Source organism: Panthera tigris, chromosome B2 (assembly GCF_018350195.1).
Source record: "Panthera tigris isolate Pti1 chromosome B2, P.tigris_Pti1_mat1.1, whole genome shotgun sequence".
NCBI lineage: Eukaryota > Metazoa > Chordata > Mammalia > Carnivora > Felidae > Panthera > Panthera tigris.
In genome coordinates this window covers 138306482-138332929 of record NC_056664.1, presented here as the reverse complement: position 1 = coordinate 138332929, position 26448 = coordinate 138306482, and the positions used below count along the sequence as shown (strand labels likewise).

Genomic DNA, 26448 nt, shown 5'->3' with positions numbered 1-26448 from the left:
CACACAAATGTGATCTGGGGCCTCTTCTCTGAATTTCAACTAAAACAAACCAGTTATAAATGACATTTTGAGACAACAGAGCAAATCTGAATATGGAATGACTATCATATAATAATGTTAGTTTTTGGAAATCATTTAGCAAAAAAAAAGTATTTTTCTAAAACCTTTCATAATAGGGGTGGCCTGGGTGACTCAGTTGGTTGGCTAAATGTCCAACTCTTGGTTTCAGCTCAGCTGATAATCTCAGCCCACATGGGGCTCTGTGCTGACAGTGTGGAGCCTGTTTGGGATTCTCTTTCTCCCTTTCTCTTTGCCCCCCATCTGCTTGTGCACACTCTTTCTCTCTCTCTGGAAGTAAATAAATGAACTTTTCAAAAACTATGCTTTATTAAAATAAATAAAAAATTAAAACTTTCATAAAAAAATTTATAATTCACAAGAATGAGAACCAACAGGTTAACACTACCATGAATAAAGAAAAGTCTCAAAGTAGGAAACTCACATGTTGGTACTACTGGCGGAATAGCAGGTGGCGGTACAACAGGTGGTGGAACTGGAGGTGGCATGAAACCTACAAGGGAAAAAAAGACCAGGAATAAAAGAAGACTTAACTTCTTTTAACTCAAAGATTTCAACAGCTATACATGAAATTCTACATTCTTAAAACAGCTTTCCACTACTATGACCTTTTATTTGTGAATATATTTTCCATTTAAAAAATCACTTTTATAAACACTGTCTTACATTTGATTCTTAATAAGCTAGGAACAGAAATTCTTATCACTATCACTTCCTATTTATTTGCTCAGTTGTGGAAGTCCTATGGCACTCTCTATGATGCTGTAAAATCAAAATTAACATAAGCCAGACAACCTGTTTTGTATTTTAGAATAACTACATGGGAAATTAAATACTGTATTTCCTTTTTTTTTTTTTTTAATTTTTTTTTAACGTTTATTTATTTTTGAGACAGAGAGAGACAGAGCATGAATGGGGGAGGGTCAGAGAGAGGGAGACACAGAATCTGAAACAGGCTCCAGGCTCTGAGCTGTCAGCACAGAGCCGGATGCGGGGCTCGAACTCACGGACCGCGAGATCATGACCTGAGCCGAAGTCGGCCGCTTAACCGACTGAGCCACCCAGGCGCCCCTAAATATTGTATTTCAAGCTGCTGATAATACTATATGCAATAATGTTATTTGTAAAATGTGCTGCTGTATTTCTTTGCTATATATGTTGTTTATCTGCTAGATCAAATTATTCCAATAACCTTGGATGTTACTATATTATGCTTTGAGCATTGAAATAAATCTTCAACTGAAGTATTGACTTTTACTAAATTTAAATGTCAAATGATCAAACAATAAATCTGTTTCCTTGCATTGTTAAAATATAGAACTGCCAGCGGCACCTGGGTGGCTCAGTTGGTTAAGCATCCGGCTTCGGCTCAGGTCATGATCTCGCCATTTGTGAGTTTGAGCCCCATGTCGGACTGTGTACTGACATGACAGCTCAGAGCCTGGGGCCTATTGTCTTCTCTCTCTGCCCCTCCCCTGCTTGCACTCTGTCTCTCTCTCTCTCAAAAATAAATAAACATTCCAAAAGATTTTTTAAAAAATACAGAGCTACCATTAAATTCAATTAAAAAAACAGTGGCTAAAGGGGTGCCTGGGTGGCTCAGTTAGCTAGTGTCTGACTCTTGTTTTCAGTTCAGGTGATCTGATTCATGGCTCAGGAGATTAAGCTCCATATCAGGCCCTGCGCTGACAGCGCAGAGCCCGCTTGAGATTCCCAATCTCTCTCTCTCTGTGCCCCTCCCCTGCTCTTGAGCATGCTCTCTCAAATTCAATAAACATTAAAAAAAAAAGTGGCTAAAAATACTGTGACTATCAACAAATAAATGCTAGACAATGATACTACAAAGTCTATGTGATGATATGAGTTAATCATTGAAAATTATCTTCTGAAAAAAAAATTTTTTTTTTTTTAAAACAAATTTTTTAATGTTTATTTTTGACAGAGACAGAGCACAAGAGGGGGAGGGACAGAGAGAGAGGGAGACACAGAATCTGAAGCAGGCTCCAGGCTCTGAGCTGTCAGGACAGAGCCCAGTGCGAGGGCTCGAACCCACAAACTGTAAGATCATGACCTGAGCCGAAGTTGGATGCTTAACCAAATGAGCCACCCAGCTGCCCCTGAAAAAAAGTTTTAATTCAGATTTCAAATACAGAAAATAACTGACAAGAGTAATCTTCCAATCTTTAAAATATAAAAAGATAAAATACTTATAAAACCTGCACTAATTTCAAATTATGTATTTAATTATAATGTGAAAATTTTATGTTACATAGCAAATAAATTACAACCATTCTCAGACAATGAATTTATTTTTGGCCTTGTTGACAGTGTTAGGAATTCTGTACAATGGCTAAGAACTTAAATTATAGAAATCAAAGTACTTCTTTTCTTACAATATGCAAATCCATGAAGTTCAAAGAAAGATAAAAACAGCTTTTTGAAAAATAATATATATCATTTGATCCTTTGTGCTTTCCTCTCATTCTTCTAACCTCCCATGGGCTAATACTAAAAACTCTATCTCTAAGCTATACAAGCTATTATTTATATTTAACTGACGAGTGTCAAGTAATCTATAGTTTCTAAACTAGAAATGTTGATTCAACAAACTTTTATCAAAGATTAGGTCAAAAAAAGTATTACAAATTCAATTAGCATTTTAAGATACATTATCATTTCTAATGTCAAAATGAAAACCTAATGATTTTTAGGAATAACAATCTATGTACATTAATACATACTTCCTGATGTATGAGTGGTAACTATAGACAATTCTGATACAATAAATTCAACATAAACTTTAAATTATTTTAAGAGTACTTCAATGCTTTTAAAGGATTCCATTTTTTTCTCATCTGTGCCTTCTTAAAGTGTGGTCCTCCAACCACGTGCATCACCTGGAACTTGTTAGAAAGGCAAGTGTCTTGTCCCACCTCAGACTTGGGGAAGCAAAAGGAGGCCAGGCCCAGGACTCTACTTTAACATGCTCTCTGAGGGACCCCTACGTATGCTAAGGCTTGAGAACTGATGCTCTGTATAGCATTTTAACCTGGAAAAATAACAATTTAAATGATATTCTAAGGAGAGTACACATAAGATGAAAAGTCCTTACCAGGAGGTGGTTGTGAAGGGTTAAAACTCGCTCGCAGAAAAGGAGGTGGAGGGATTGGACTGAATCCAGGAGGAGGAACCGGCATGGAGACCGGAAATGCTGGTGGAACTAAACTAACTGTAGGCACAGCTGGCGCCACTGGAATCTTTTGTGAATAGAAAATAAAAAGCCCATAAATTATTTTATCCATCTGCAATGAATACATCTTGGAACAACTAGAAGTAACTTATTTCTATTTCTTTCTAAGGAGGTAACAAAAACCACTGTATTAAGTCGTCTTGTTATTTTCCTTTTTGCACACTTGTAAGTGACCCTAACTTAAAGTAACAGCAAGGCAGTATTGTCAACAGATAGTATACATAGAGGCTGAAATCTATTTTACATTCAAGTGATGTACAGAAATGGGCACCGACCTGAAGAGCGAATATCGTGATCAGTTTTCAGCTGCCATCCCCCACTAAGTTTATCATACCTACATACGGTAAGCAACCTAACCATTAGGAAACCTGTCAGTAACAGTTTCAAAATGGCTTGAATTTCTCTTAAGTTAATTTTCTACCCCTATCATAAATATTTTATACTCATCCTAGGTACAATAATTCGCAAGTATTTACTTGTACCATGGGTGTACCCCTTTCCTAATTTCACATTTCTCAGTGGTCTATTCAACATCTCAACTTCGTTGTCTGAAAGACTCCAAACTTCACAGGCACAAAACTGAACTCATCGTCCTGCCCCTTCTCAGATAATGATAACTTCATCTTTCCAATTGTGCAAACCAAAACCTTGCCTCTTCTCTTTCTCACAACTCCAATCTAATCATGCCATGAAGTCCCACTCAACACACCATCACTATACCCCGATTATCTGAGCACTTCTGATTCCCTGCACTACCAACAGTCCACGAGTCACCATCCGCTCTCATCTCAATTGCTCCAACGGTCTCTTCACTGGTCTCCCTGCTTTTACTAATGCCCACTAGTCTATTCTCAAAATAATAGCCAGTACAATCCTTTAAAACCAGATCTTTTAAAACCTTTAAAGCCAGATGAAGTCACTCCTTTCTTCAAAATTCTGCAACAGCGCCCCATCTCAGAGCGAAAACCAAAGTCCTATCAGAGATCGCACTCCTGCTAAGCTGCCTCTCATTCACTTCACTCTAGCCCACTTACGATTCTTGGAAAGCACCAAGCACACTCCTGGCCTAGAGCCTTTCACTGGCTGTTCCTTTTGCTTGGAATGCTCTTCCTCAGGTACCCACATGGTTAATTCCCTCAGCAACTGTTGCCACATTCTCAATTAAATCTACTCTGACCACTTAAAATGATAAGTACCTGTCCAGGTACTCCTGACAATCCTTATACTGTCTCCCTTTTCCTTCTATAATATCTCACAAACCCACTCATCTTGCATTTTCTGTCTCTCCTACTGAAAACCAAAGCTGCATAAAGGCAGGGACTTGTGTGCTTTTCCTCACTGATGTATCCTTATCCTGGGTGCCTAGAACAGTGAATGTCATAGAAGCAGGCAACAGCATGCCATTAATGAACATTTAAATATACAGGCCACCATTTCTAAAAAAAATTTCTTTTCCAAAAACTGTTGGGACTAAACTGCTTTTTATTTTGGACAATTTCTTCCAAGTTTTATAAAGTAAATACATGAGTAAAAACAGACATGTAAGACAACACATTAATAATAACAGAAACATCCAGCACTAACCTGTAACATAGCAACAGGTGGAGGAAAAACCTCTGCCTGGGTTGTGACCACTGTCTCCTTTTCAACTGGAGTTGGGCTCTGAGTTGTCTGGACCGTCTCTTTAACAGGTTCTGAGCTTTTCACAGTTTCCCACTCTAAACAAAATATTTGAAATTGATTCCTCTGTGTAGGTGCAAAATTTTCATTTTATTTCTGTGTATACATTTACTTCATCTCTAAGTCCTCCATGTACCTTGACACATCTTTAAGATGTGTCCACAACTATAAGGGCCAACCTAGGTTTTGCCCAGATAAATCTGATGAGAACACCAAGGAATCCAAAGCAGCATGACACAAGACACAAACGAAAGACACTAAAATATTTAGTCTAGAGAGACCACTTAGAAAGGACATAATAGACACAGACCTCAAAGACTATCTGATATAAGAGGAACCAATCTTATTCTATATTGTGTCACAAGATACAAGGGGAGACCAACAAGGAAGGTATTATTAACCCAATAAAGAAAAATCTCTCAGGGGTGCCTGGGTGGCTCAGCTGGTTAAGCATCTGACTTCGGCACAGGTCATGATCTCACGGTTCGTGGGTTTGAGCCCCGCGTCGGGCTCTGTGCCGACAGCTCAGAGCCCGGAGCCTGCTTTGGATTCTGTCTCTCCCTCTCTCTCTCTACCCCTCCCCTGCTCATGCTCTGTCTTTCGAAAATAAATAAATGTTAAAAAAAAATTAAGGAAAATCTTTCTAAAAATATAGTTGCGCAAAAATAAAGCAAAGCAGCTCTCATCATTCCTCCAATGGTTCTCCATCTCCTTCAGAGTAAAGATCAAAGTCATTATGATGACTAATAAGACTTTATATGACTGCGTCTCTCTGTGCACCTGTCCGACTTCACCTCCTACTCATCTGTCACTAACTTTGCTCAAACCATGCTGGTGTCTTACAATTTTTGAAGAGACTCTGCACTTACTGTTCCCTCTTTATAGAATGCATTCTCTCCAGAGAGCTCCACATCTTACTCCTTCAGACAGCACTCTCTCCATCAGATCTTCCTCAACTATGTAAAACTGCATTGCTCCACACCAACACTGTCTATATCTCCCTCCCTGTTCCCTGCTTTTTCTTCTTAGAACTTATCAACATGGAAATACTATATAGTTTACCTATTTTATTGTATGTTTCTTTTCACTAGAACATGGGTTGGCAAACTTTCCCTATAGTATTTTAGACTTTGTGGGCCATACGTTCTCTGTTGCAACTACTCAGCTGCTGTTGAAAAAAAAGTCATATAAAGGAAGTAAATGTAAGTGAGCGCAGCTGTATTTCAATAAAATTTTACAGAATAGCCAGCCAGCAGGATTTGACCTATGGCCTACAGGCTGTCATCCCCTGTACTACAATGTGCATGCAATCAGAGGAAGGATTTTTGTCTGTCTCACTACTATAATCTCAGTTCCTAAAATCACGGTTGGCACACAATAGAAACTAAAATATTTACTGAATGAATGAATGTTTTGGAGGAATATCCATCAAGAAAAAAAAAAAAAAAAAAAGACTGACAAGAAGAAAACACTGAAAAAGCGTTTAGAAAATATGTGCATTGGCCTGAAAATGAAAATACCCTGAAAATTAGCTTATTTTGGTAAAAGAGCTAAGACGTGAAGAAATAAAAGCTACATATACCACATTTTAATTACTTTCTCAAGTATCCATTTTAAGATTTCTTACTGGTTACAGATGCTAATCATTTTGTGGATTTATAACTGGTATTTTTAAAAATAAAAACAGGGGCGCCTGGGTGGCGCAGTCGGTTAAGCGTCTGACTTCAGCCAGGTCACGATCTCGCGGTCTGTGAGTTCGAGCCCCACGTCAGGCTCTGGGCTGATGGCTCGGAGCCTGGAGCCTGTTTCCGATTCTGTGTCTCCCTCTCTCTCTGACCCTCCCCCGTTCATGCTCTGTCTCTCTCTGTCCCAAAAATAAATAAAAAACGTTGAAAAAAAAAATTTAAAAATAAAAACACAAATTGAAAAAAAATAGGCGAGATGATCATTTAGTTATAAGCATCCTAGAATTACATACATCAGAACTACAGCTCTTTAAACATTCTATTTCTGTCATTCTCAACATGGATACTAATCAAAATAATCTAGGAAGTTTTTCAAAGAAACATCTTAAGTCCCCAGTTCTTATTTAAATGCAAGGAATTGAAATATTTAGTTTCTAAAAGAGCAAATTTAAAAGACATACAAGAAAAATACTACATTTATAGATTTCTAAAACACAATACTCAGACACTTATGAAATAAGACCTATTAAGCATATACATTGGAAAAGGCAGTGTTTCCCATTTTCTTTTCCTTCTGGGGAGGGCAGTATTCAGGAAATACACACAGTTCCCTTATGATCCAAACTCTAATCAATTACAACCTTTTAAGCACACTTTTTGTTAAACAATAAAACTACCCTTAATGTTCTTACCAGTATTTACAGTTTCCTGGTCAATCATGCCTCCTTCTGCAAAACCTTCCAAGTCATCCACTTTAACTTTTTCCCATGGTATGTATGTAACTCCAAGATCCACATCCCAAAATTGTTTATATTCTGTTTTTACACCTTTGTTTAAAGCCCAAGCAATCTATCAGGAATGAAGAGAGAAAAAAAGAAAGCTCAGGTATACTGTAAAAACAAGGTAAAATGTTCAAAATTGTATGTAAACTATGTGAATAAAACTAGTTGGAGAGCAAAGCCTCACTGGATGCTAGAAAAATAATAGTAGCCAAAGTTTTTCCATGTATGTCCTGTTTTTTGTTTGTTTTTAAAATAAAGCCTACACTAGAAAGCAGTGGTATTTCTAACGTGGGATTTATTCCACTTCTTACTAACACTTTAAAAAATCACATTTCCAGGGGCGCCTGGGTGGCTTGGTCGGTTAAGCGTCCGAATTCGGCTCAGGTCATGATCTCACAGTCCATGAGTTCGAGCCCCGCATCGGGCTCTGTGCTGACAGCTCGGAGCCTGGAGCCTGTTTCGGATTCTGTGTCTCCCTCTCTCTCTGCCCCTCCCCTGTTCATGCTCTGTCTCTCTCTGTCTCAAAAATAAATAAACGTTAAAAAAAAATTTTTTTTAATAAAAAAAAATAAATAAAAAAAATAAAAATCACATTTCCAGAAACAATCAAATCTACTTTTCACCATAAAAATGTCAACCTACATTAGCAATAATTAGAATAGTTAGAATAATTTAAATAAAATCTTGGTAGTCCAGGAAAGGAGACAATTTAGTTTACATAAAGAAACTCACTGCCATGAAATGACAAAGCATGGGCATAATAACCCTGAAAGTAGATATCTTAAAGTTTTTAACTCAGTTGCAGAACCTGATGGAATAAATTATCTCCAAGTAGCAGAAATAAAATGTTAGTCACAGAAAAATACACAGTAAACAGTTTAAAGGCAGAGGGAAACAAAACATGTAAGTCCTTCACAGTGGCCTTTGATGTATAACACAAGATGTGAAAAAGGAGAAAATAATAATGTAATTAAGAAGTATGATTAGGAAGCACTGGGAGGAAGAAGTGAATGAAAGATAAACTTGTTGGGGCGCCTGGCTGGCTCAGTCGGTGGAGTGTGTAACTCTTGATGTTAGGGTTGTAGGCTTGAGTCCCATGTTGGGTGTGGAGATTACTTTAGATGTGGAGAGTATTTAAAATCTTGGAGGGAGGGAGGGAGGGAGGGAGGGAGGAAGGCAGGCAGGCAGGCTTATAAAAATGAAAAAGTTCTGGGGCGCCTGGGTGGCTCAGTCAGTTGGGCGGCTGACTTCGGCTCGGGTCATGATCTCGCAGTCCCTGAGTTCGAGCCCCGCGTTGGGCTCTGTGCTGACAGCTCAGAGCCTGGAGCCTGTTTCACATTCTGTGTCTCCCTCTCTCTGACCCTCCCCCGTTCATACTCTGTCTCTGTCTCAAAAATAAATAAACGTTAAAAAAAAATAAAATAAAAAATAAAAAATGAAAAAGTTCTGTTCCTAAAATGGTGCCCTGGGTGACTAAGAGAACTGCAAGTGTGATTTCAAAGAATCACTGGACTAAAAGTTTTAGTCACTGTTTTACCTATATCCAATTCGATAACCCAACAACACTGAAATAATAAAGTTTCCTAGAGGTTTTCCCGTAACATTAAAAAATGAAGATGGATCAAATATGTAATTCTAATATACATTCTAATAATCCAATAAAACAAGAGCATGGGTCTCTCCTCTCCAATCTTACCTTAATGACCTTGGACCCAATTTTATATGATCCAGAACTAAGTTTCTGAAGAGCCCGGAAAGCATCTTGTCGGTGAACCATGCAGACATATGCACAGCCCCTGGGAGGAATCATCTATTAAGAAAAATTTTTTCTTTAGATAAGGTGTAAGTAAGGCAATTCATTCTGGCATTATTTTATGGTTTTAATGAAACAAATCATTACTAATACTGAATGGTTTTCCCTTCTCTTCCTTTGGCTGTTTACTGGTACAATCCATGTACAACCAATTATTTAGTTTAAAAAAAGTTCAAAACTTATTTGGGTTGCACTCTAAGCCATAACATAAGCAAAATCTTGATTATCACATGTCAATTAAAGTTTTTCTAATGCACAATAAAGAAATTTTTAAAAATGTAAAAAGATATGGATACACCACCAGGTAAAAAGAAAGTAATATTGTAGGGCCAACATATTTGAAAGCACAGAATTTATTTATAGTACTTCAATTTTTCCACGTGTTATACCTAGTAATGTGAGAAAGATTTTTGTTTAGGGAAGTATCTTGTCCTTAATATAAAATCTATAATCTACAAAAAATGATAAAACTAAAGTTTTCAATTGTATAAAACTTCATTTTGTCCAACTGCTTCTGGATAAAGGCTTTACCAGAATAAGAAAATAGCCTTAAGTGTTTACACTTTCACTCAGAGTTCACTTCAAGCTACTTTCCAAACTTCAATCCCAAACTTCTCAAAAGAGAAGTCTATCTAACCCCTTATATACTTCTTCATCTTTTACAATATAGATCCAACACTTTTATCAATGCACTGAAAAATTTTCTTCAACTTCACTAAGTGATAAATCTAACAGACTTTCTACTCAGTTCTCAAACTCTCTCAAAACCAAGTGAAAGGTTTATAAATTTTTCACCAAATTTTCAAATCCTGGATTTTATCACTAGCCATTCAATATATTCCAGTTCACAAAATAACTTGGCGCCTACTGTTTATAAGCAGTATGCTCTTTAAAGGTAATACAGGGGCGCCTTGGGTGGCTCAGCAGGTTAAGCATCCAAGTTTTGCTCAGGTCATAATTTCTCAGTTCGTGGGTTTGAGTCCCATGTTGGGCTCTGTGTTGACAGCTCAGAGCCTGGAGCCTGCTTTGGATTCTGTGTCTCCATTTCTTTCTGACCCTCCCCCGCTCACACGCGAGCGCTCTCTCTCTCTCTCTCTCTCTTCAAAAATAAATAAAAATGTTTAAAAAAAAAAAAAGGCAATAAAGAAGAGGGGAAGAGACAAGGCAAACTAATGCCCAAATGACTGTGGAACAAGAAAGACTACAAATGTCGCAAGTATTATGACAATCCAAATGCTACTTGGATTCACGATCTATTCAGAGCAATGATTCCTGACTCTGCATTAGAATCACCTGTTTAAGCTGGGACACCATGATAAGAACCTAAAGACACTGATCCTGCACATCCCTATTTTTTCAAATGTCAATACATTTCTGATATCTCAGCTAAGAGAAAATCAGAAACAAAATCAGAGGCTATATGATCAAGGAAGGGCTATAACAGTCATGTTTTGACAGGTGAAATTTAAAAAGACAAAAGATTAAGAAACGCCTATAACATTCTCATGGTGTAGAAAGAGGAATATGAAACTCCGAAGTTGAAACATCAATCAATCATCTATTTATTGTCTGTGCAACTCAGGCGAATCACTTAGATTCCTCACTGGTAAAATAACAACATGGGAATTACTTAACCAGCTTCTTGTGAGATTCCAAACAGATCATATATAGTCGAAAGTAGTATATGAAATGGTCAATTCATATGAAGAGTGCTGTTATTAATGTGGAAAAGTCAAATTCGGCCATTTAAAAAATGTTGGGATCTAAGACTAGAAAGGAAAATCAGCCAATTTCCTGGTAAATAATGATAAAAGGTCCAAACAGACATAAAAGTAGAACAGTGAATAAAATCAGAGGGCTAATGAATCAGAAAGCTCCTTAAACAAGCAAATAAATATAAAACATTCCACTACTTAGTTTTAGCCCCAGGGAAACACAACAGACCTCCAGGAAGAAGCAAATACTCAAAGAAGGGAGACAGGGTGGGGCCAAAGCACTGCAAGAATCGAGTTGAGGAGTGAGTTATGGTCAAGTTACTGGAGATGCAGTGGCCACACAGATTTTCTTGCCTCAGAGGGAGAGGGGGAAAGGGGAGTGGACTGGCAAAAGATTGGGTCCCCAAGTCCAACTGTGTCTCCAATACTAGCTATGTGCTCATGTGCAGGTGATTACAATTCTGGGACTCAGTTTCCTCATTTTCATTACATAAAAAAAGAAAAGGAATTAAACTAGGTCACACATAGGGTTCCTGCTAACCCAAACATCTGATGACTTTAGGAACCAAGTGCTATACTGCTATAAAACCCCTAAGAATATTTTGTTAGAATTCCACTACGTAGGCAAAATTAATTGAGGTAAACAAAGCAGCAGAAATAAACACGAAATGATTAAAGTCAAATAATCTTTGTAAAGATGTGCAATATTAAAAAGGACACTATCTGGCTAATTACGAACCAAAGTGAGTCTTTGTATGCGTGAAAATCCTCTATATAAACTACTGTATAAGAAGTAATACTTACATTAATGGATTCAATTTGTCCAAACTCTTCAAACAGATTGGTTAAATCTTGCTGGGTTGCCTTCTTATCCACCTGACCAACCCATAAAGTAGTACTACATACTGTCAAGACATAAAAGAGACAAAAGTTCTAAATCACACAGACACAGTTACTTCTTGCAAGCAGCTGAGGAAAAAGCACTAAGAACAATAATTTAAGATGGATATTTAAAACTTAAGTGACATTTTTATCTGCTACACTTAAAATGCACTAAAATCCCAGGTATCCATTCACATCTATTATGAATCAACCTCTTGTGTGTTACCTGTTCTCAAGCTTGGCTGTACACTTTAATCACCTGTGGATACCTGGGTCTCACTCTAAAAGATGAAGGGCTATGGGGTATGACAGATGGGTATTGGGAGTTTTAAAATTCTGTAGGTAATTCTAATGTGCAACAAAGTCACAAAAACACTTCACTGCAATCCTAGCTGTGTACCTTTAATCTTTCTCTGCTGGAATGATTAAGTGGATGTTTCTTTCTAATCAACAGTTGAATTTGAAGATGGCGCCTTATTCTTAAGGAAACAATTTGCATGGAGATATAAAAGGGAAAAGGCTGAATTAGAACCTGTTATCATGAAAAACTTAGAAGATACTTTATGGGAAACCACTTCCCTTTAAGAAACAAAGCTACACATGGGACATCTTACCTACTTTAAGCTGTACGGTTCACGCGTCCATGAACATTTTCTTTTCCTGAAGACACTTACTTGTAAAACGTTAACAACAGCTGATGTGTTTGTGGAGTTTCAATAAATTTAGGTTAAACCAATGTCATTTTTAAACATGAAGTTTCCAGCTTTTTGATGCTTTTTTAATCTATTACAGGGCAGGCCTATAGCAGGTTTTACTCTATAGCTAATTTCAGTGCCACCCTAAGAGATGACCATTGCAAGATCTCTACTGAACGAAGGTTTTCAACCAGGTCTCTTTATTACAGTTTATTCGAACTCAAATGTTCTCCACACCAGTGTCAGCTTTAGGAATCGTTCAGCTAACAGACTCCCTGGTAGCATTTTTTCCCTTACATACTCTCACCCTATACACACATAATATTCAACAAAAGTCTCCAGGAGCAATATGTTAGTTTTATTCTATTTCTGTAACAAAATATCACAAGCTTAGTAGCTTAAAACACAAAAATGCATTCTCTTACAGTTCTGGCAGTCTAAAATGTGTCAACAAGCCTGCATTCTTTCTGAAGACTCTAGGGAAGAATTTGCTAGCTTCTACAAGCTGTCTGCATTCCTTGGCTCAATGACTCCAACTTCCATCGTCAAAGCCAACAGTTGAGCATTTACCTATCTTCATCTTTCTCCTTCCCTCTTCACATCACCTTTTCTGACTCTCTTATTTCCTTCCTAAAAGGACCCCTGGATTACACAGAAGGGTCCTTCTGGATAACCCGAGTTAATCTTCTTACCCCAAGATCCTGATTAATCAGATCTGCAAAGTCCCTTTTACCACGTGGATCTGGATCTGGATGTGAGTATCTTTGGAGGACCATTATTCAGCCTACCACAAACCCTTAGGAAATTTCTGGACCTCTTTCACTGAAGAGTTCCCACCTCTTCATTATTCTGTCTACCACATCACAGCTGCTTTAACTTAATCTCCCTGACATATTTTCCATGTTTCCTCTGTTTCAAGGTAGTCTGTCTACAAATTTTTCCCACAACTTTTTTTTTTTTTAAATCCAAAAAGCAATAATCAATCTCCCTCATCCCAGGAGGAGAGGACATAGATTCCTAGAACATTACTGCTTGTTGATGTTTCATATCCACTGAACTAGTCACAAATACGCTTGTGTTCTAAGAATCAATGGTAGGGAAATACTATCTTAAGTGTTTAAAATGTGCTGGGCCACATGAAATTGAGATTGCTTCAGGGTAAAGAGAGTTTTCAGGTAAAAAAATGAGGGACATATTTTTCACTGTATTTTCTTTCCTTTTTTTTTTTTTTTAATGTTTATTTTTGAGAGACAGAGAAAGAGAGAGAGCAGGGGAGGGGCAGAGAGAGGGAGACACAGAATCCGAAGCAGGCTCCAGGCTCTGAGCTGTCAACCCGACGCGGGGCTCAAACTGTCAAACTGTGAGATCATGACCTGAGCTGGAGTCGGACCCTTAACCGACTGAGCCACCCAGGTGCCCTTACTTTTCACTGTATTTTCTTATGTACTTTCTGAATCTTCTTACTGTGTTTTACCCATAAAAAAACAAACAAAAAAACCCCCCACCATAACAGAAAATAAACTCCATGGTCACTAACTATGTAAATGGTAGCAGCTGTAATATGACAGGTAAAGTGAGGAACTAAATGAAAGAGACTGAATGTAAAAGCCCTATCCTAAAACTGGTGATTCTGAATGTCCTAACAGTAATCACAGGAGGAGGCACAACAGAGATTTTGTGGTCACACCTTTGATGGTATTTCTTTATCAGACAGCACTAAAATGTTTGAATTTGGTTTCTCACCCTGAAGTGACAAACAGAAACTTTTAGAATTAGGAATATCGACATGATTAAATTAATACCTCACTTTTTGTAATCACGTAAGATTCTGGCAAGATCAGCTTGCTCAAACTGCCAGAACTTAATAAGATGGATGCTGCCTTTAATTATAAGCCTAGATTTCCAGGATGCTCCAGGATAAGTTATACCAATTATTTACCTCATGGCAAAGAATTTATTTGGAAACCTCGAGAAATCAGACAACCAGATCAGTGTTCAGCTGATTCTCTGATGTTAAGAGAATGATAATTTATTCCATTTCATGTACTTTGCCCCTCTGCAGTCTGTTTGTTCACCTTAGAAATCATAACTCACTAGGAATCTTCAGGAAGAATCTGGCACTAATTACTACTCACATGCCCACCAAGTGAACTCTCCCTCAAACTCTCACAATCACCAAATTTGTTATAATTATACATTACAGATTAATACATAAAGGAGGGAAAGTTTGTACAATGGGAATCTCTCCCTCAGAGCTGATCCAGTAAGTTTATAATTACCATTAAAATTTACATGATTCTTTCAATAATTACTCCCCAGACCTGGTGGTCATACTTGGTTACAACACTATGAATAGAAATCACAGTGTCCAAGTAATAGACAGTAGGCCGAATCCACTTTATATATCATTAAAGTTCTAAATTTTCTAACTTGCGTTAAAAAAAAAAAAAAAAGAATTCTCAGTGATATGTTTCAGTAGAACCTGCTCTTCCTTTTCTTTCCTACTCTCTCATGTTACAAAAACCAAGGATAAAATTATTCATTTACCAAACAACTTTCTGGTTTCTTAAGAAGTCTAAAAATACAGTTAACTTTACCAGTTGATTATTTTCTTAATATTTGTTGAAACCAAAGCTTTGTAAAAGCATGTCACTTACCACTTAATGTTTTAGATCTAATTGGAGGTAATCCCTTCTTCTGTCGTTCTTTCTCCCTTTCTCTTGCTCTCCTTTCACTTGAGTATGAACGTGATGATTTCCTCTTTCTTTCTCTTGAGCGTGAGCGTGATCGCTTTCTGTGTTTACGCTTTCGAGAACCAGATCGCGACCGAGACCTGCGTTTCCTTGGCGATCTACCAAAAAAAAATCTTATTTTACTTCTAATGACAGTATTATTCTTCTATCAAATTTCTCACTTCTAGGTTAGAACAAAATACACACACACACAAGGATATCTTATATTTAGCTACCTCTTAAAAAATGTTTAAGTATAGTGAAGTAAACAGGCATTTTCTCAAATCTATGTACTGCTCAGGCCCACACTAGTAATAGATGTTTGTTTGCAATGATTCTTACTGAGACCGGGAAGAAAAGAATGAGACTCCACTAAGGGCCTTACTTTCCTTAGTCTCTTCCAACTCATTTTTCAAACAAAAGTTAAGAATAGGGATAAAAATCTGAAGAAATAAAAAGATTCCTTAGGTGAGTAAGATGTTGCACTTTTAAAATAAGAGAAGAGAGAATGTTTCCAACAGACCATTAGCTATTCAAGAATTCTGCTTTTAAGTTTTTAACTTCTCAAATTTCAAGGTGCTTGACTTTAGAATATAAGGTGATACTGAAACACTGTTTTTTTTCCTATCAACCATAGCCACTGCACTGCTTCAAAATGTTGAATAAGGAGATATTATTAAGACAAAGTGTCTGCTAAGATTTCAGCTCTAACACTGTCATTGCTTTAGCAAGATTATTCAATGACTGAGATGGGTCTAGAGAAGGGTGAACTGACAGGTTCTCGTTTATAAGAGGTAAATACAAATAACTTCTTGAAACATGTAAGAAATGACTGAAAAAGTTGTCAAAGATACTGCCCCTCTTCCAGCATATACTGTTCAGATTCCCAGGGGTATTAATGTGCAAAAAATAGGGTATATTATATTGGAAACTAATGACTTTAAGTTTTAAGACAATATGTAGTAAAAACAATGTACATGTACATGAGAATTAACAGGTTAAGGAATCTTCAACTCAAATCTGAATAAGCATGTACATTAATGAGTCTCAGCTATGTTGAAAAGCCCACAAAAGAAACTCACAAAGAAAAATTATATATTTTACAATTTGATACTATGTTTAAAGTTTACAAAGATAATTCTTATAGCTTTATTTTTATGATCATTTTTGGTATTATTATAAGATGAAACTATAAAATATAAGGATTATAATGGAATTTCTAATACTGTTCCTCTATAGTTTGATTTAACAGTTTTCAGAGGCAATAATATCCTAAGCTGGGTGTCATCATAATATTACTAACTAAAATCAGGTATAATCCAAAATCCCATTCTTATGATATGGCTGCAATTAATGTATATTATTCAAGTAAATGGCAACAGATATATCTGATTAAAAAGAGAAAAAAGTATTTTTCTGTTTTTGATATTCTAATTACTTCTTTCTGAGAGAATATAAGATGTCACTCTAAGAAATACATTTCCTTTAATATTGATATAAGGAAACAGAGCCAACTTTTAAAAGTTCACACACAGCTATTCTTAAGTATTATTGTAGAACCTTGAACGAGATCGTGAATGTGTTCTTGATCTTGAGCGAACAGCCACTTTTTTTGCTTCTTGTTCGAAGATCTCCTCTTCCACTCCATCTTGCCCTTCATCTATATCCATGTCCTTGAAAGTCAAAAGAAGGGCAAACAAAATGCCTGATTGAAATTTCAGTATATATTGACAATTCTGCCTTACAAAATATTCACCATAGTAGCATCAATGCCTAATAGTAAAATGGTTAGTGTGGAGCTTAAGTGTGAGAAGTAATACTTAGGACAGTACCATTATTTTACATAAAAATATTTCACATACAATAAAAATTATTACATTTTATAATATTTTTCTCTAATTAATTAAAAAAATTTTTGACCCAGAGAAATGTTTACTTTTTACCTGTTGCTGAATATCTATAGAATCATCCAAATTTGCTTCAGGTTCGAGGAAATGCTGTTGACTGCTCCCTTGTGATGGTGATGCTGAATGTTCTGATCCAAATGTTCCTTCCTGACTATCCTGAGGGGTTGCCTATTGAGAACGGATACAAACACACAAACATTAGGAAAGTACGCATATTATTACAAAAGAATTTAGACATGCAAATATCACAATTAAAGTTTTAAAAAGGAGCCCAACACATATAGAAATCCCATGTTAATCAACCTAAAATTACAGTTTTGTAGAAATCCAAGTTTACTTAAGAGCATGGGACATCTCCATAAATGAGTGAAAAGAATATATTAGAATGGAATGGTAAGAGCAAGTAGGTCTTCAAATTTTTAAACTGTGGAAAAATATAAACATTATACTTTCAAAAATAAAGGGATTATATCATGAATGATATATAATGCCACTAAGTTAAATGAATCCAGAATTTCAATGGCAATTAGCATTTTTATAAAATGCTATAAATTAAAATGCTGTAATATTTTTAATATTAAAATATTGTATATTAAGGAACAAAGTCATATATTACATGTATAAAGGCAAAGCAAAGCTCAAATACCATTATCAAATTAACTGATCTTGTAAAACAGTTCCTAACTTGGGCCTTCCTCAACCTCCATCTCTAGAAATTTGCAAAATAATATTAAGAATTACTCTGATATATAAAACATTTCTGAAACTAATAAAAGTTAGGCAATGAAGACTAATTAAAGGAACACTTTAATTTGAACACTTCTTACCCCCCTTTTTTTTGCTGGGACTAGATTTACAGCAACATGATATAGCGACACTGCTTATGTGATATTTATTAGTATGAACCTGATTCAGCAATTACATATACTATGCTGTTAACCAAATATGAGGAAACTAATTATGAAAACGTCTCCCTACATAAACTTTTCTAAAACATCTTCACAGGTGTTGAAGATCAGTAAAAACAGTTCCTGGCAGTACACAAGCTGGGAGTTACTGTAATAATTAACAGAGAAGAGCAACTCAAAAAGTCTGTTCCCTTGCTATAGACTCTGTGATTGTGAACAAGTTACTTGAATTGTGAACTTCAGTCCCATCTATAAGAGGAATACCAGCATAGTGACTACGTTATAAATTTCAAAGTTGCTCAGAGACTAGATCTTAACTATTCCTACCACAAAAAGAAATGATAGTTTTATGACATGACAGAGGTGTCAGCTAATTGGGATACATAAATCTATCAAATCATGATGTTGTAGACCTTAAACTTACATAGTTATATGTCAATTATATCTTAATAATATTTTTTATGTTTATTTTTGAGAGAAAGAGAGACAGAGCATGAGCAGGGGAGGAGCAGAGAGAGAGGGAGACACAGAATCCAAAGCAGGCTCCAGGCTGAGCTGTGAGCACAGAGCCTGATGCAGGGCTTAAACCCACGAAACGCGAGATCTTGACCTGAGCTGAAGTCAGATGCTTAACTAAGTGAGCCAACCAGGCACACCCTGAGTAACGTTTAAAAAAAAAAAAAAAAATCTTACTCTAATGACATTTAATCTGAAAGAAAAAAAAAAAAACATAAAAATTAAGAGCCAAAAAGAGCATTTAAAGAACCGTTCCAAGTCTCTTATTTTACGAAGGAACCAGTTCTATATGGATAACTAACATTTTCAAGATTGAGAAATAAAGCTGAAGTTGGAATTAGAAGACTTCTGTGAAACACCTACCACATACCACAGTACTGGCCAAAATGTCAGTAAGCAAGCATATTCTTCCAGAACAAATCAAACAAAAACCTTTTAAGCACAGTCCTGGCTTAGGTCTTTACAACAGTATACTAACAATAGAATTTTTCACACAGCAAGGAATAATCAATTCCATCCTGAGTCTTCTATTTGGTCCTGATTCAGTACGCATATTTTCTTCACATCAGATTTTTCTTACTTCTCCATTTATCTTAAGCTTTGTATCCACCCACCCTTGTTTTTCACCCCATTTTTCTATTTAATGCTTAATTCTTGGTATAACCACCAAGATCCACCACAACTAATTTTAGTTTTTGAGTTGCTTTTTTTAGTTTTACCCATTTGGAAAGACTGTGATTTCATGACCTTTATTCTTTCTTAAAGGTCTTGTGAAGAATGAAGAGAAAATTTACATTAAAAATTCAACTAAAATTCATCCTATTATCTTGCAATTAGCAGCATTAAGTCCACTAGATCCTTTTTTATATCTAAGATATATTTTGGGATCTTAGAGGTCTTATATTCCTATATATATTGAAACATTTTGCTATTTCATCATCCTAAGAATTATTCTATTATAATTCATCAATTGTTCCCAATTATTTCAAGAAAGACTAAAATAGGGGCACCTAGGTGGCTCAGTAAGTTAAGTATCTGACTCTTGATTTCGGCTCAACTCATGATCTCACGGTCATGAGATCGACCATGCAGGGCATGGATCCTGCTGAAGATTCTCTCTGCCCTTCGTCCACTCGTGCTCTCTCTCGCTCTTTCGCTCTCAAAAAAAAAAAAAAAAAAAGACTAAAATAATACACAAAAGCAAAAGCAAATTAACTGTCAAGGGTAATTCAACAGTGCAATAAAATCATCATCATCCAGTTTTACTGCATTACTAAAAATACTGTATATTTCAAGGTATAAATAAAAACGGAGACACTATCTCTGTAGTCTGCTTTTAAGCTCTCCTTGGAACACGGTTGAATATTTAGATTTTTCCATTTCTGTACATAATGGCAAAGAGGAGAAAAGTGATAGAGGAACATAGTTCATAATTATTACACAAAATAAAGATGAATACAAAGAAAGAGCAGCATTCTAGATTCCAATGATGATGGTGAAATTTAATATCTAAGTGAAATATGAGACTATGAGTTTTCAGACGACCACATCCTAAATGTACTTCTCAAACTCCAAAACTAATGGCAGAAAAATGTGTCTCTAAGAACAAAACTAGGGTCTTTTCATCTACTTAGTCACATAACTAGAAGAACTTTATCTTGCACCATTGTGCAACAAGCACCTGGACTGTTCTATTTTGCTAAAAGAACGTGTGACACTTTTTTAGGTGTATTTATCTTGAGAGAGACAGAGCAGGGGAGGGGTGAAGAGAGAGAGAGGGAGGGAGGGAGAGACAGAATTCCAAGCAGGCTCCTTGATGTCAGTGCAGAACCTGAAGTGGGGCTCAATCCCACAAACCTGAGATCACGACCTCAGCAGAAATCAAGAGTAGGATGCTTAACCTAGTCACCCAGGTGCCCCAAGAACATGGGACATTTGAATTTAATTGGTGGCATTTCAATTACATATATTAAAATTGCTCATCAAGTTTTCTTGCCTATCTCTTTTAGCCTCACTTCTGTAAATTATCTATAAGATGATGCCAAGTATATTTAAAAAGGATCCATTGGACCCAGGTGGCAAATGACTGTTTTTCTGATATACTGGTATACATCTTTAGTATACGTCCTGGTATACATCTCTACTTGCTTCAATGATGTCCTCATGTAAAGCATCAATACTAAAAAAATAGAAGAGGATTAATGGCAGCCAGTAGAGACTTCTTTCGAGGTTGGATTAACACTCATTAAATGTCACATTTTGAGGGATGCCTGGATGGCTCCATGGGTTAAGCGTCCAACTGCTGATTTCGACTCAAGTTATGATCTCATGGTTTGTGGAATCGAGCCCTGTGTTGATCAGCTGTCAGTGTGGAGCGTGCTTGGGATTCTCTCCTTTCTGTCTGTCCCTCCCCTCACTTTTGCAGACACTCTCTCTCTAGATAAACATTAAAAATAAATAAAAATAAAAACTTAAGTGTCACATTTTAATCAGTTATAGATCCCCATTCCTCCACTTTTTTCTGTATAAGTGACAGGAAAGACTTCATCAAAGGCTTTACTGAAATCCCCATATGCTATGCTATAATCCTACAACCTCAGGACCATGAAATGCAATTTATGTGAGCCAAGACATCAACTCAAGGCTCTTAATACTATCACCCATCTTAGGTTTCATCATGTTCAATTTACTTTGTCCATATATTCTCCTATATAAAAAATTACTGAATCAAAGTAAGTTACATAATGACAGCTCTTCATTAAGTTGTTGAATCTTCCATAATTGTTTTATTCCTAACATTCTTCTAAAAGCCCTTTTTGTTAGTCATACTATTTTCACTGTCAGCATTTCATTTTGAGCTATAGCTGTCCTGACATCTTCTGAATATCCTGATAAAACAATTACCAATATCATGATCTACAACTTACTCAAGACAATAGCAATCATTCCCCTTCTGACATGACTATCACTCCCTTCACAATTCGGTCACTCCCTGGAAGGGCTCTGTTTTCAGTGGTTTTCTCTTGTTAGGGACATGAGATCTCAACCTGCATGCAGGTGTGGTCAGGGCTGCAATGAATGGGGTGGCACCAGCAATCCTACTCTTTTCTCTGAGACATAAAAACTTTTAGGCCGCCAGAATGAGCTCACTGGTGAACAAAATGGTTCCTTTTTCTGCACATGTCACCCTATCTTAAACACACTAAGGCAACTGGTTTGCCAATTACACACTTTATTAAATTGAATGGTTACTCTGTTGATACACTTTCTGATTCTAAATTTGCCATAGGATTTGAACATTATCCACCTGATGTATTAGAAAAGTTGCTTTTATTCCACTACTCCCTTTCTTTAACACTCATTTTTGAACAACAGAAGCTTTTAAGAACATCTACTTCTTTCAAAAGGATCTTATTACTGGGATGCCTGGGTGGCTCAGTTGGTTGAGTGTTGGACTTCGGGCTCAGGTCATGTTCTTGCGGTTTGTGAGTTCGAGCCCTACATCAGCTCTGTACTGACAGCTCAGAGCCTGGAGACTGCTTTGGATTCTGTGTCTCCCTCTCTCTGCCCCTCCCCTGTTCACGCTCTCTCCCCCCAAAATAAACAAACATTAAAAAAAAAAAATGTAAAAAAAGGATATTACTGTATCCTTTAAATCTGTGGAGGAAAACAAATAAATAAAATTGTGGAGATAATGTATAGGATAATTAAGAGACCAGAGTTCTGTTTTTCTTTAGTTGGTGAGATTCTTCAGACAGAATAGCCCTCTCTCAAGTTTCTAGTAATTTTCACTTCAATAATTTGGGTGCTAATTTTAAAAGTACTACCTTCATTTTACTGCTTCTGTTAAACCTCCTAAAATGAAACTAGATCTAAGACAATCAAAACTGTCACATTTATAGCTGGACAAATCTGTTGTTTGGATAAACTTTTCCTTCACTATTATCCCGTCTCTTTGACAGCTCTGTGATTTTTTATTGTATCACTGACAACCTGTTTTTTTCCATTGATTTACAACTTGTGCTTTTCTTTAAACAACATCCAAATGTTCTGCATTGTACTCTACCTTTAAGTCTCTGAATGCTCAGGGAGACCTATCTGCCTGACATAAAATACTGCAGAATTCCATTCTCATAACTCCAGGTGTAAGTTCCAACCTAGCAAATACCATTAATGTCCATTTTATGTTTACTGTTTGCATGAAAAAGACAAGTTCAGATCCCAGCAGTGTCTCAAATGTTTGCCATGCCTTTAATCTAAAATAACTCTTCCCTTTGGGGCACCTGGTGGTTTAGTCAGTTAAGCATCCAACTTCGGCTCAGGTCATGATCTCACAGTTCACGGGTTCGAGCCCTGCGTTGAGCACTGTGCTGACACCTCAGAGCCTGGAGCCTGCTTCAGATTCTGTGTCTTCCTCTCTCTGCCCCTGCCCTGCTCGTGCTTAGTCTCCCTCTCAAAAATATATAAACATTAAAAAAAAATTTTGTTTTAAGGAACTCTTTTGTCTTCATTTCTACTACCCTTCACTTGCACCTCTACCATCACAGGAACTAGAATTCTTCCCTGTGTTCATACAGATGTATGTGCTCCATTAGAGAAGAGAATACTTGAGGCCAGATGCTTTTTTGTTCATCTCATATATATCATTTGTCTAACAATGTATCACTCGTATTTTAAAAATGTTTATACTATTATTTTAGTGCCAAAAAGTTTTAATTCTTTTTTAATGTTTGTTTATTTCTGAGACAGAGACAGAGCATGAGTGGGGGAGGGGCAGAGAGAGAGGGAGGCACAGAATCTGAAGCAGGCTCCAGGCTCCAAGCTCCAAGCTGTCAGCACAGAGCGCGACACTGGGCTCGAACTCACAAACCGTGAGATCATGACCTGAGCCGAAGTTGGTCACTCAACCAACTGAGCTACCCAGGCGCCCCCAAAACGTTTAGATACTAGGAAAAAGTGTGATTGGGTGGTGGGGGGGGGGGGGGGGGGGTAGGGATTTGAAAACAGTCTTATTTAAACAGTTTATATCTGTATTTCTCATATAGAGCAAAAATAGGCTTTGTAATGGATTAACCCTGCCTTTGCCACTTTATCAATTCTAAGATACGATTCTTCTTCATATATTATCCCTGTAATTTATAGGATTCTTGTAACCCCATGGGATGTTGTACTTTTGAAGTGATTAAAAATTCTTAGCCATACATAAAATAATGATGCATCTTAGGACTAATGATATATGATATTAGATGTATATTTTTGCAATGGATGTTTCATTTCACTAAGGTACAACTTTCTGTAATGTACAATGGGCATCAAAAATCTATCTCACAGCATTAAATGTTATCATGCCTCACAAACCTCCTGCCACACGATAATAGCCTAATTAAAAATAGCAATCTATTTTGCCATCATCACCATCAACAGAAGCAAAATCATCATGACCTTGTTTGGGAATTGAGCGGAGAGGAAAGCATGTGAAGTTTCAAGTTGTAATACGAGAACACCACCTCGAGTGTACCGAGCACATGCATATATCCAGAACACATTCTGGTAACAAAAAATATAAAGGTTCTGAAAAGGCTGATCTTGTAATAAAGTTGAAGAAAAACCACCATCCTTGAGAAACAACATTTTACAGAATACAGGCAGCAATAACTCTAAAGACCACAAGATGGAGATATAAACCTTTTGAGGCTGTTGCTGTTCCAGGAGCTGCTGTCTGAGATGTTCAAGGTTTTGCTGCTGTAGTTGTTCTGCTATCTGATGAAAAATTGAATTGTTCACAGATTCTGAAACATGAGAACTAGAAGAAAAAAATAAATGGAAATACATTTTAAAAGCCAGTAAAGATAATATGAAAATAAGTGAATATTCAACTCCCCCAATGCCAATTAAATGAAACATACTCTACTATAATGTTTACTTTTGAAATATTAAGAGAAAATGGAATACCTCAGAACATTAATATGTTAAAATAGAAAGATCCTCTCCAATAGTCTTTCAATAGATGGATAACATGTTAAAGATACTCTGATGGAAGATCTGTTATTATGGTCTCAAGCTATTAAATGCATATAAATTAGTATTTTTTACATTAGAGCATTTTAAGAAAATCTCAATGAAAACACATAAAAACAGTTAAAAGTATTTAAACATTGTCACTTTAACTCCTTCTCTAACTATAAGATAGCGGGAGAAATGGTCTATCAATCAGTACATGTGAAATCTACAATTGTAATTGACCATAAACTTTATAAAACCAATCTGCTTTCTTTAGAAAAGCATTCAAATTATTAGGTATGTTAACAGAAACAGTATTTAGGTAAGAGGAAATAATAATTTAACTATACTCTGGGAAATTCACACCTGGAATACACCTGGAATTCTGGGTGCCACAAGGTAAGACATGAACAAAAAAGAGGGCATCCCAAAAAGGGCAATCAGGATGGTGAGAAGTCTTGAAACAGTTGAAAAAAAGTGTACTTCATCTGGAGCAAATAAACCTAAGGGGAAGAATGATACCTAACTTCAAATATTGAAAGGCTATGTCTCAAAAGATAATGGAGCAAATTTGTTTCCTTGCTTCAGAATGCCAAACGGATCAGTGTGTGTTAAGTAAATCATACAAGACTCAGTAACAAGAAATTATTTAACTTCTCATCATATAAGGCATAAAAATAAAACATTACAAAACACCTTATCAGAACCATTAAAGGAGATTCTTACATTGTTCAGGACATTGATCTAACATGATCTTAAATATTTCTCCTCTAACTTTATAATTCACAATCTAAAACATTAGTTTTTAATTTTTCAAGTAGAATATCTTTACCAAAAGGATATATTTGTATTTTTATGTATATAAATGTTTTTTAAAAATGTTATCCCAATATATAAAATTAATAACCTCTGCTCAAAACAAGATTCCCAGAGGTGTTCTCCCCATTCATCACCCCTCCTCCAAACCCCCAACTTCTACACCCCCCACTCTCCAACATCCTCTTCCCCACTGGTCTTTTCTCAAACCCACAAGAACCTAGGGCTGCACAGAACTGTTTGAGAAAAATAAAAAACACTAATCTAAATAAAAATATACAATCCATATCTTTAAAAAAAAAAAATGAAGTCCCTACAGTCCTAATCCTTACTCCTGCTTAGTCAGAAACACTCCCAGAATCTGGCAGACTTCCTAGAAGTAGTCATTGACATTAGAAGCAAGCTTCTTTCCTATTATTTAAAATATTCTTACAACTGAATTAAATAACATAAAGCCTAATACAGACAGAAAATATCACAACTAGATTTATCAACATCTATCAATTTCCCTGTAAAGAATTTTGATATATCCCAAATATTTGCAAAGATCTGAGAGTCCAAATAATAGAGGGAGGCAACAAGACAACGACCCCACCATCTTTCTGTAGTGTGAGTGCTCAACAACCTGAAATTATATCCCAACTTATTCACAGTACACTTGGTGGTTCAGGAGGCAATGTCCCATCCAATGTTTATTGCAGTAATGGGAAAAGTTTATAGTTATAAAGAAAGAATTCTTACAGTTGAGAAGCTGAAATTTCCTTTTTGGGTTCTTCACTATGCTCAGAATCTTCCCCAAAATCAAACCTATCCATCAACTTCTAAGTGGCGGGGAGGCGGGGGGAGGAAAAAAAAAAAGAGAAAGACAAATTAAAAAGTGCTTCACATGAAAATATGTTACTAATGCTATTCTGAATGTCAGTAACATCCCATTAATTTACCTGTACCATTTAATACAAAAATGTTTTATATAATCTTATGTTATGCTA

The 26448-nt window shown here is 36.4% G+C and overlaps 1 protein-coding gene across 1 annotated transcript in view; it reads right to left on the bottom strand.

The window, feature by feature from the left end:
* SCAF8 (SR-related CTD associated factor 8) overlaps positions 1–26448 on the bottom strand; it is a 159099-nt gene that overhangs the window by 74169 nt on the left and 58482 nt on the right. The window contains 11 exon segments of the mRNA XM_042987377.1: positions 503–571; positions 3191–3335; positions 4913–5046; positions 7386–7542; positions 9172–9285; positions 11808–11908; positions 15238–15431; positions 16873–16985; positions 17256–17387; positions 24329–24446; positions 26201–26280. Coding sequence (XP_042843311.1) covers positions 503–571; positions 3191–3335; positions 4913–5046; positions 7386–7542; positions 9172–9285; positions 11808–11908; positions 15238–15431; positions 16873–16985; positions 17256–17387; positions 24329–24446; positions 26201–26280 — 1357 coding nt within the window.